The sequence below is a fragment of the Diadema antillarum genome, unplaced genomic scaffold, assembly GCF_040938485.1.
Source record: "Diadema antillarum isolate AM-2024a unplaced genomic scaffold, OU_Dant_1.0 seq00000637_RagTag, whole genome shotgun sequence".
NCBI lineage: Eukaryota > Metazoa > Echinodermata > Echinoidea > Diadematoida > Diadematidae > Diadema > Diadema antillarum.
The window spans coordinates 375,584-387,500 of NW_027271554.1; the positions used below are offsets into that span (position 1 = coordinate 375,584).

Sequence of the window (11,917 nt, forward strand, 5' to 3'; positions counted from 1 at the left end):
CACCAACAAACTGCATGAGGAATTTCAAAAGTACTCTAAATTAGTACGCGCGAGTTAGCCGAAATTTGTATATTTCCACGTCATCATCACGTTTTGTTCTTATCTCTTTTTTTCTTTCTTTTTTGTATAAATTTTGGCGAGCGAGCGCAGTGAGCGAGCCGAAAATTTTTGTATTTCAGCTTACAAAACATGGAATTCTTGTCATTTTTTGCTTATCAAATCTTACAATTCTAATCAAGATATAGTGACGACCTTATAGATAACGATTTATACCAACAAACTGAGGACTTATAATACTAGTACTCTAAATTAGTACGAGCGAGTGAGCAGAAATTTGCATATTTCCGCGTCATCATTACGTTTTGTTCTTATCTTTTTTGATTTGTTTTTTTTTTTTGCGCCCCCCATATGTTCGAAACCGTTGGCGTCCTCTCTTGATCCAATCGGCGATCGCTTCAGAACGAATGGAATTGCAGCCGCTGCTCCGTGTAACATTTTTCCTGCTTAATATAAAATGACATGTGTGAACACAATAGACATTGTCATTTTGTGCGCGTCATCGTCACGTTTTGTTCTTATCTTCTTCTTTTCTTTTTTTTTTTTGATAAATTTTGGCGAGCGAGCGCAGCGAGCGAGCCGAAAATTTTTGTATTTCAGCTTACAAAACATTGAATTATTGTCATTTTTTGCTTATTTAATCTTACAATCCTAATCAAGATAAAAGTGACGGCCTTATAGATAACGATTTATACCAACAAACTGTGGGCTTGAAAAAAATACTCTAAATTGTACAAGCGAGTGAGCCGAAATTTGCATATTTCCTCGTCATCATTACGTTTTGTTCTTATCTTGCTTGATTTGTTTGCGCCCCCTTCCCCCCCCCCCCCCGTATGTTCGAAACCGTTGGCGCATTCTTTTGATCCAATTGGCGATCGCTTCAGAACGCAAAAAATTGCAGCCGCTGCTCCGTGAAACATTTTGCTTGCTAAATATAAAATGACATGTGTGAACACAATAGACATTGTCATTTTGTCCGCGTCATCATCACGTTTTGTTCTTACCTTCTTTAGTTATATAAATTTTGGCGAGCGAACGCAGCGAGTGAGCCGAAAATCATTGTATTTCAGCTGACAGAAAATGGAATTCTTGTGTGAACACAATAAACATTGTCATTTTGTCCGCGTCATCATCATGTTTTGTTTTTATCTTGTTTGATTTGGTTTTCTGCCCCCCCCCCCTTTCCGGGCGAGTTTTTTTTTTTCTCCTTCTTCTTCTTTTTTTTTTTTCTTTTTTCTTCTTCGTTTTTTTTCTTTTTCTTCTTCTTTTTTTTCGTTTTTTTTTTTCGTTTTTTGCGCCCCCAAGGAGTGGCGCCCGGGGCACGTGCCCCCCTTGCCCCCCCCTAGATACGCCACTGGTTTGACGTGAGGATTAGGATTAAGGCTAGAGCTATGTTTGTGGGCAAAATCTATGTTTGGCTAAGTGTGCATATATTTCACGAGAGCAATTGTTGCAGGAGCAAATGTCCTGGAAACAAATTTGTTGTGTATGAAGTTTGATACTCTTCATTCATCATATCCCTCTTCAAAATCATTTTTTTTAATGTTTACACTCAGATTTGGGTCAAATCCTTACACTAAATAACTTAAATTCATAGTGAATAAAACTATGAGGCAGTTTTTGCCATCTTAAATACAAGAGGGATTTCTAAATGAATCCCACTTCCCCCTTCCAATCCTTAACCAACTAATAAACTATTTGGAATATATATAAACAAATTCATCTCTCCCACTCCTCCCTTTGGCTGATCTCATTTTGGACCGAATGAGGTTTGCTGCCATGGCAACCAAATTCTTCCAATAACACCTGTCATAGATGATGACACCCTTTCCTTCTCACCCCTCTAATAATACCCTCTTTCTTGGTATCACCCCCCCCCCCCCAGTAGTTTTTTACGACCAAACCCTAATTACAAAACTCAAACCAAAAATGAACAAACAAACATACATGTACATGATGTACACCACCAACAACAAAATGATGATAGTAATCCTATAGATCTCAATGGATAAACTACTTCTACATGCTTCAGTCCTTGCTCAAAAAAAAAAAAAAAAAGTCATCACGTAATATAGATAACAAGATAATAGACGAGGGGATCGGTAAATGTGAGAGAGAGAGAAAGCAGATAAAGGCGAAGGGAAAAAAAAAAGACATGTGGAATTTACTTAAAATTAAGTGACCATTATTGTAAAGACGCGTCATCTTTGGCAGATTCACAGCTTCGTTTCCCTTCCGGCGGTGGGAATGATTAAGTGGCGTATTTTCTTCCGACTCGTGTCAACATCTGGAGGGGGTGCGCTTTGTGTGAAAGAGACAATGCTTGTTTGTGCACTAATGGTGTGCTGAAAAGGGACGAGGCATTCAACTTTTGTCTGCGGGAAGAATCCGGCTCCAAATGTCAAGTGTGACTCAAATGGAGATGCCAGGCAGCACAGTGCCGATGAGGGCAGTTTGGGCTTTATGCTGATGGTGATTGGTGTCAATCACACATAGAATATGGAGGTTGTTGTTTGTATTTTATAGACATAGAGGGCACCACTTAACAGCAAAATTGAAGCACAATGATGTGTCTACAGTGACTACTTTAGTTTTACATGAACATAAAAGACATCGTTTGAAAGCCTAATTTTCACAACTTCCGTATGCTGGATTTTTTTATTTCATGAATCTGATTTTCATTATACAGCTTGGTCAGCAAGTTGAACAATTTCTGGCATTAAGCCAGCATTGATAAAGCTATACAGTGTATTTAATCCTTTGTGTGCTTTGAGTGTTGATTGGCAAAGAAATCCCACAGCATTGTACACACTGTCCAAAGTCCCTGGCAAAGAAAGGGTTAAGGCAGCTAACCCAAAGAAGAGTCCCAGAGCAACTCAACACTCATCTCCCAACTCAGAATAAGTCACAGAAGTGACAAACAACCAAACACACCATAGCTGTTATGAAACTCTTGAACTCAACAAAGTGAGGAGGTTACATCTAGACCCCATTCACATCAAATGTTGATCCTGTACACTAAATGCAGTGCAATCCCTGAGGTCTGAAAGTTGTGAATGGGTCACATCCTGTCTCCACCTGATAAAGATCATGTCCGGCTTGACTTGGGTGGAATCCAAAGAAGCACTATAATGTGACACGTTTCACAAAATAATAATGTTCCCAAAAAAACTAGGAGATTAGGGCCCTGTTTCACTAACATGGGAAACTATATCAAGTCAAACATTGAACCAAAAGTTGGGACAGATTTAGATCAGATCTAGTTGGGAAGGATACATGTAGATAGACATTTGAGATGTATTCTGGAACATGGCAAGGTGGGCACAAGTCTTGTTCCCAAATGGCTTTATTGGCGGGACAGCTCCTAACTCCTGAGGACTGATGGTACCCCAAATTGCCCCTAAGATCAGTTGAATTGAATTCAAGATTGATTCGAGAGCTTTGACAGTGAAACAGCCCCCAGTAAGCTCACCTCCCAGTCCTTATGGATCGGCTCCTTGAAGAAGTCCTCGATCAGCTCCAGCTCCTCGTTCTCCTCATTGTCCCGGACGACGACAAAGCCCGCCTCGCTTGGCGACACCTCCTTTCCGTAGACCTCCGGCGACCACTGCAGAAAGAAGGCATACAGGTTGTCCGCCCTGCAGAAGTGGGGGAGGTTGTTGGTGGGGGGGGGGGGGTGGGGAGAGGCAGGGTAGCAGTACGGAAGTCAAAAGAAAAATGGAGGAGGAAGTAGGGAGAGGAAAAAAAAGGGGGAGGAATGACCAGAATATGTACGAAGTAGAATGGGAGAGTATGAGGGATAAAGAAAGGGGGAGGGGAAGGGGCGGGGGGAGAGATAGAAAAAGAGGAGTGAGAGATGGAAGAAGAGAGAGAAGACAGACAGATGAAAAATGAAAAGATATGAGAAGAGATAGAGAGAGAGAGAGACAGAGAGACAGATGTGAGAGAAAATTAGACAGAGAGACAAAGAGAGAGGAAGAAAGAGAGAGAAGGGAAAAAGGAAAAAGAAGAAGTGATGTATGGGAGGCAGGGTGGGTTGATTGGAAAATTAAGAATTGAAGAGGAAAGAAATATAGAGAGAGAGAGAGAGATGAATCAGAGTTTGAGATTGAAATGAAGGACAGAGATGATACAAGTACAGGTGGGAGATGGGAGATGGAGTATGGGATTACATACAGTATGAAGAGAGAAACCGATGAGGGAAGAGCAACGGATGAATGAGAGATGGTGAGGAAGAGAGTGGGGGAGGGAGAGGGAGAGCAGGAGATGCAGATGGAAAGGGGGGGGGAAGAAGAGAAAAAGCAAAGTGTCTAATTTAGATTTACACTTGTATGGCATGAATGTGATGGTTGCCCGGGGTAACCATGATTGCACACTGGCAGGAGCAGTTGTAGCAATCATGATTAGGAGCGGCGAGTGCCGTGTGTGTGAGTGCAAAAAAGGAAAAACGGAGGATCCCTCCTGACGACGGGGAGAAGTCGCAGTGAGGCAAAGGATTCCCACGGCGGGATTTCAATCTCCGGCCAGACGATTCTCTGTCACAGCGGCGTAGAGTCGACACATTAGGAGGCACTAATGACTCTTGATTCCCTCCGAGAGTGATTTGTCCTTCGACAACTTGCCCCCTTTTCCTCCTGTGTAGCCAGACAAGGAGTGGGCGTCCAGGTGTACCTGTGTTAAAAGCGTGAGTGCGTGTATGTGTGTGTGTGTGTGTGTGTGTGTGTGTGTGTGTGTGTGTGTGTGTATGTGTTCATGTGACTGTGCAATACTGACACAGGGTCGACACATCTCGAGGCAGCCACAAGTAGATAGAAGAGTTGCACTCACGAATGCAACGCCGTGACAACATAGCAACACTTCATCCACAGCAGAGTGGATAATTCACGACCATGAGAGTGTCTGGGTCTGAATGTAATTTGCAATTTAATCTCTTTGTATGCTCTCTAATAATCGACAGTCTGTTTCGCTTCATAATTACTCTACTCCAACTCCTCCCCCCCCCCCCCCCCCAGGAATCTAAAGATTCAGCCTAAAATCAAGATAACATGACTGTATGACTTCTCAATCACGACCAAAGACATCAGTCGTCAGGGCATGATAAAACTCTACACAGACAGATTTCTAGTTGAAGCAGGCTTCAAACATGTAGGTGTTTGCACCTAGTATGTACATGTATATATGCATGCACAATGTATGTATGTTTTAAAGTATAATGTATGTATTTATGTATGTTAATTGCACTCAGACACACACACACTAGGTATAGTTTATGTAATGAAAAGCATAAGGAATTGTGCTTTTTCCCTTCTTTATTAACATGACTGTTGTCTTACTTTTTTGAAGGATGTTGCTTTGTTGTCAATTTGCCCTGGGCCAGTATGTTTGTCATGTTCATAATGCGATACCATGCCATTCTCGTCCCTATCACTTTCACTTGGTGTCAAGCAGTGCTGTATGTTAAATTTCTTCATGTGTCATTAGTATGTTACTGTAAAACATGATATATTCGCGGCATGAATTTTTCGCGAATTGGAGCCGACGGCCTTTTTTGCGGCATGAAATTTTCGCGAACTGCCACTGGCATTCAATGCATATAGTGTAGAAAAAAACTTTCGCGTGCATTTTAATTTCGCAAATCTTCACCCTCGCGAAATTCATGAAATTAAAATGCACGCAAACATTCCTCGTTTTACAGTACTTAATCCATTCTCTAAATATTGGAAGCAACACTGTTTTGATTCAAATGGGGCCCTGAAGGAAAACAAAGCTTTGCCACTGAAACAGTCAACCAGGATGAATAACACTGATAAAAAAAGATACATCAAATAAATTGGGACAAACTCCCCAATGGATTTTTCAGCAGTACCCTACAACAGTGTTCATAAACAGACTTCTGCTCGCAAAATTTAGAGGATTCCACGTGCACGGTTGGTCGACAGCATTAATCATCCTTGATGCATTTGACAATCTGCTGATGATGACCTTGATCGACATAGATTCCATGTACCTGCTCGCGGGCAATGACACCGTCTGTTTGTCTGTTCGTCTGTCTCGTATAACTAGAAGGATTGATGTTTTCTGCCAATTTCTCTATCCCATCTCTCTCCCTCCCACTCGAGAATTATCGGCTCCAGAGACTGCTTCCGAGTGGGGTCCAGATTGGAGATGCTATATTCGGAAAGCTATAAAATTTTTGCGGCAGCATCGCAGGCGATCGATGTCTGCTACAAAAATAACACATCACTGATGCGCCTCTGTCCTATAAAATGTGTCGTAAAAACGATATTCTAGAACTCATTTACAACAAAAACTAAACAAACCTGCAGTTCACTTCATCATAAAAATGTTTGGAATACAAAGTTGCCAAAGACCGATTTTCTTTCTTTCTTTTTATTGGTATGACTGAATTGTACAGACTGAGTTTATCCAAAGTGTGTACAGGTAAACATCAATATTTCTGTGTGATTAATAGCTCGCCCTAAGCGGCTCAAATACATATTCGCATGGGTTAAAAAAATCATGCTGAGCAATTGTCAACCCATTTAAATGTGCATAGAAAATTGTGATATTTTCGCCAGTTTGTGAATTTGCGCTCGCCAAAATTAGTGTGAAATACACAAGAATTAATGTACCATGAAAATTTCCATGTTTACTGTATACGACCTGTCCCACTGAATATCTAAAAAGTTATCACAAAAATTGGAATGAAGGCCAGCAACCACCAGTGGAACATTTGAGAAAAACCAGCTTAGCAGTTATGAATATATGCTTTTACCTGTATTAGCTAAATTTCAAGTAACATTTTTTCCCAAAAATTTTATAACATACATTAAAAATTGTGAGGGCATGACATCATCAACTCGTTCATTTGAATAATCATGGAGACTGGTCAAAAAATGTTTTCTGAAGAAATGTGAAATGTCAAAATGTCATATCTTCCTTATTTCTTATGCAATTTTTGTCATGTTTGGAACATTCTGTGGGATTTTTTTTTTTACTCTTTGTTTCAGAGTTTATTTATTTGGGGGATGGATTTCCTCTTAAAGAATCTCAAATTTCAAAATGTTCTTGGTATCCAAAATTTGGATAGGCAGTAGCTAAAGACTGCAAAATTGTCTACTGACAAACCACTAGTTATTTATATCCAAATCTATATGTGTGATGCATCATCACAAAACCCATAAAATGCTGGGAAAATATTTTTGGGTCTGTTTGGCAGTTCCAAGCATTTGTGTCAGATGCTAAGCTTTGAACTGATATATTTTAAAGAAGTTTGCCCTATGTCATTACAAGTAAAATATTTCAAAAAAATTAAAAGTTAGAAAATTGTACAGATTATATTGCCAATGAACAAGGCTTTATGTACACTTCTCTTCCTTTTATGAAGTCTGACTTTATACATGGGTAACGTGATGAAGCACCACATATCTATATTCATATATTCATATCTATGTATCTCTCTCTCTCTCATACATTGTATATACACAAAGAGAGAAAGAGATCTTGACATATTTTTTTTAAAAATCTACCAAGACTGTCCTCAACAAAAGCAAGATATTATTCGGCTGTCAGTTTTCTGCAAATAAAGTAAGGGTGCATTGTCCCTCAATATTAAAAGCAAAGTAGCAAATACGAAACTCACTTGACCCTGGGAATGGCAAACCAGTACTCGGGAACCTTGTTCTTTCTAGCCCGCTGGTCCTGGATGGTAGAGAAGGTCCGCTGCATGGGTCGCTTGGTCCGCAGACACAGGTAGAGGGGCGGGTCCTCGTACGACTTGGCCCGCTTCGGAAGGAACTCTGTGGCATAGAAAAATAATAACGTAATCACATCAACCACTTCACTGTCAATGTCATGCAATATAGTATGTGATTGCCAAGTATACACTGTGTGTGAATCCATGGAATATTTAGAGCTGATCATACATGTATGTCTACAATGAAGTGTTAGCATTGCATCATACAATATACATACCCCTACTGTACATGGCACATGCCCCCCCCCCCCTTTACAGTATCATGCATTTATCTATGCAGCCACAAGCCCTGTTATGCATCAAAGCCAGTGTACTACATTGTAAATGCACAGAAATACTCACAGCTTCTGCCTGTATAATGCCTTGTGATGTATCCTATTTCTTCGTTTCCCTTTCTTTTTGTTTTTCACATTTTTTCTTCTCCCTAAATCTGCTAATCAGCGTTAGAATATTTTGCTCAGGATAAATTCTTTTGTCGGGTTGACTATCCTTGGAATAGCATCGTGAGCTTATTCATGTTAGCTCCATTACACTGGAGAGTGCAGGTATTGTACCTAATCCAGTCTGCTATTCTAAACTGAAATTGTCCACAGAGGTCATCCTTACAAATGTTTACATCACAGTGCAGGCTAAGAGAGTCTTGATGAGCCTTACAGTGAGTCTCTTTCAGTTAGTCCTGCCACTAAATCATTGGAAGTAAACAGAAGTTTGTAAAAACTTTTTTGAGAAAAAACCTTTGATACGAATGCTTTGAATGGATAAGGAAGAAGGAAAAAAAAAAGAGAAGAAAACAAATTCTCTCTTGATGGAGCAATTTGTCCACATCCATGTAGCCAAACACATTCATTTTTAATAGGGAACTTAAGATTTTTGCGACACTGACGTTGGGGGAGGGGGAACACCCTGTTCTGCGTGTACTCAAGACCGTTTACCAAAATAGATCTCTGAATTTTTTACCACGGTTCTGGGTCATTTTAGTGTCCACTCCAATTCACAACGCAGAGAGTTACTGGATGCAATGATCCTATGGGAACGCCATTTTACTTTGTGTAGGTTGCATCCTCACGTAATCTAAAGCTACTTTGCAACATGACACAGGGCGAGAAGGAGACCGGCCAATGCAATCGGCTGCGTCACAAACGTAAAGCTCCCTAATATCACATGAAGGTGCCAATTCCTATTCAGACTGTGTCGTCAGACCCTGGCAACTAAAGGCAAGAAAAAATGATTCCTAGACCGCACCGCTTGACGACAATATAAGACATCAGTTCCATAGGATAGGGCACACGAGAGAGACAATGATGATCACATTGCGAGGTCTTTCACTCAATACCGTGCTTCTTTACTCAACACAATGCTTGTTACTCGATACCATGCTTGAGCACATTCATAATGGCAACACTCTTATAAAGATTTTGTGATCACTATCACCGGCATACATGTTGAGTTGTACAAGACATAACACCATAGTACTACTTTCTTGAACAAAACCTTTTATAGAAACATGTTGTTTGTCGTCTGTGACATATCACTCTATTTTTTTTTTTACTTCTACCAGCACAAAAATTGACAGGCATGTCCTCTTTCAAAATCCTCTTGTACAATAAATATGTGAGGGTAAACAGCCGAGATTCAAAAAAAGGAATCACGTACAAAACACAAACTGCAGGTAGTATTCCAAAAGGTATGGAGAACGGGTGGTGAAGCAGAAAAAAAGAAGAAGAAATATCTATCCCATGATAGTAATAACACAAAGAAACAAAGACGCACATCATGTGGTTTTCAAGACGGCTGACAATGTACTTCCTGTCTATCCACGCAGCTGTATGTTCTTGATTTAGCAGGGAGGATACAGCACTGCCCTCTAACAAACCTCTGGACACATTAGCCTGAAACAAAAAGATGGAATACCTGTACTCGTGAGAATGGAGAACACGCAGCGAAAAACCGACTGATACGCTTCTCCACACCGAAATCAGATCAGAGGCATTGAATGAGAAACACTAGGCATAAATACAGTATTTTTCAGCAAACTGCCAAGGCCGTCCTTAATGAGATCCGCACAGCATTTAATCTCCCAAACATTGGGTGAATCCGGCGAGGATTTTCACGGCAATCCTTCTGGACGGCAAAGGACCTAGCGACATCCCAGAAATCGACGAAGCCAGATTTCGCAAACATCCTGGTAGCTCATTGTATCATGTTTGGAATTCAAGAGAAAAACAAAAAGACAAGATTAGCTGAATATCATTCCGTATCAGCTTACGCTGAAATCTGGCTCGACGTCGGCAAATATTGCCCCTCCTGCTAATTAAAAATTCTCGCTGCAGGGTGGCAAGTAATGCCACTCTGTGACAGGAGTTGGCATCTATTCTTTTTTTTTTTTTTTGCTGGTTTTCTTTTCATCTCCTCGATCTGGATACATTTTTTTTTCCTCACAGTTTCTTTGTTTTCATCAAGTCGAGTGAGATACACCGGGGAGACAGCTGCACCGGCATCAGCTGGCTGATAACGAGATATAACGGCACAATTGTGACACACTTTTGATGTAGCGAAACAATCGGAGCCACATACCGCGAGTGTATGGTGAAAAAAAAAGAAGAAATTGGCATGGCATATTCAGAACACATACAATGTACATGGCAAAAAACACAAGGGCACACAATGGACACCTTTCTCTCTCTCTCTCCCTCTCTCTCTCTCTCTCTCTCTCTCCCTCTCTCTCTCTCTCTATGTATGCTCATCTGTCACTCTAGTAAATATTCATCTATCAGGGCTTGACGCTAACATTTTTTTCTTTTTCTTTGGTAGCCCATTTAAGCCTCTGAAATCTTAGAATCTGAAATTTTGGTGGCACAAAAGAAATGTAGTGGCCTAAAAAATAATGGGAATAGACAAAAATTCATTCTGAATTTGGGCTGCCTGTTCGGGCCACGAAAAGAGAGCCTTTTAGAAATTTGGTGACCCGACATCAATCTATAGTGGCACTGAGTCAGTGTCAGAGACATCTGCATCTCTATCTATCTAATATATGTATGTATGTATGTATGTATGTATGTATGTATGTAGGTATGTATGTATGTATGTATGTATCTATCTATCTATCTATTTATCTATCTATCTATCTATCTATCTATCTATTTATCTATCTATCTATCTATCTTTTCATATACCTGTCTTTTTCTTTATTATTTACTTTAATATCTACATGTATCTGTGATATATCTTTCTATCTCCACAAAGGTATATCAACATGATCACTCATCTCATATTTCTCTTGAGATTGTCAGATACACCTGCATCTCTATCTATCTATCTATCTATTCATCTATCTATCTTTCTATCTAATATCTCCTTGTCAAACTCACATATATTTCTCTAGCTATCTCCAGTAAGGTATATCAATATAATCACTCCATATTGATGTTTCTCTTTAGACTGTCAACAGTGTCAAGAATACCCAAATCTCTATCTTTTTATTGATCTGTCTTTTAATTCATTCTCTACAAGTATACTTATCTATCTCATGTATATTCTCTATTAACTAGCTCCAGGAAAGTTTATCAATAGAATCACTCATCTCATTTTTTCTCTTGAGACTGTCAATTGTGTCAGTGTCAGAGACACCTGCATTTCTATCTATTGTTGTATCCACCTATATGATCTATCCATTTTAAAGGTGCATGGTCCCGATGTTTTAGTCAAATGCGTATGTGGGCGCACGGCGCAAGTTTCCTATAGAGACCAGTATGCTATCGACTCCTCTCTAGCGCTTACGCTTTGGCCCACTTCCCCGAGTCCGAAGAAGTCCGATTCACTGTAGTCAGTGGTCGGATCACAGTTCGGCTCATGATTCGGGTGAGGGGGAAGACAGCTTTAGCAAAGTTCTTTTGTGATGTCATAATAACAAGCACATATGCACGCACCCTGGCATTACTACAGACTGCGCTATGCGCAGAGAAGACAACGCAGGCAACGTTACTTAGCAACAACTACGCACTTTACTCTTGATGACAGCTCAACTTTGGTAATCTTCGTATCAATGCTATCGGTGATTGGCAGTATCATCAACAGCGCCCTCTACACCACCGGGACTATGCCCCT

At 40.3% G+C, this 11,917-nt stretch overlaps 1 protein-coding gene across 1 annotated transcript in view; it reads right to left on the minus strand.

The window, feature by feature from the left end:
• The window catches only part of LOC139736337 (oxidation resistance protein 1-like), a 111,761-nt gene that overhangs the window by 13,584 nt on the left and 86,260 nt on the right, over nt 1-11,917 (minus strand). The window contains exons 9-10 of the mRNA XM_071647093.1: nt 7,700-7,856; nt 3,530-3,695 (exon numbers count right to left, since the gene is read on the minus strand). Coding sequence (XP_071503194.1) covers nt 3,530-3,695; nt 7,700-7,856 — 323 coding nt within the window. The remainder of the gene's footprint in view (nt 1-3,529; nt 3,696-7,699; nt 7,857-11,917) is intronic.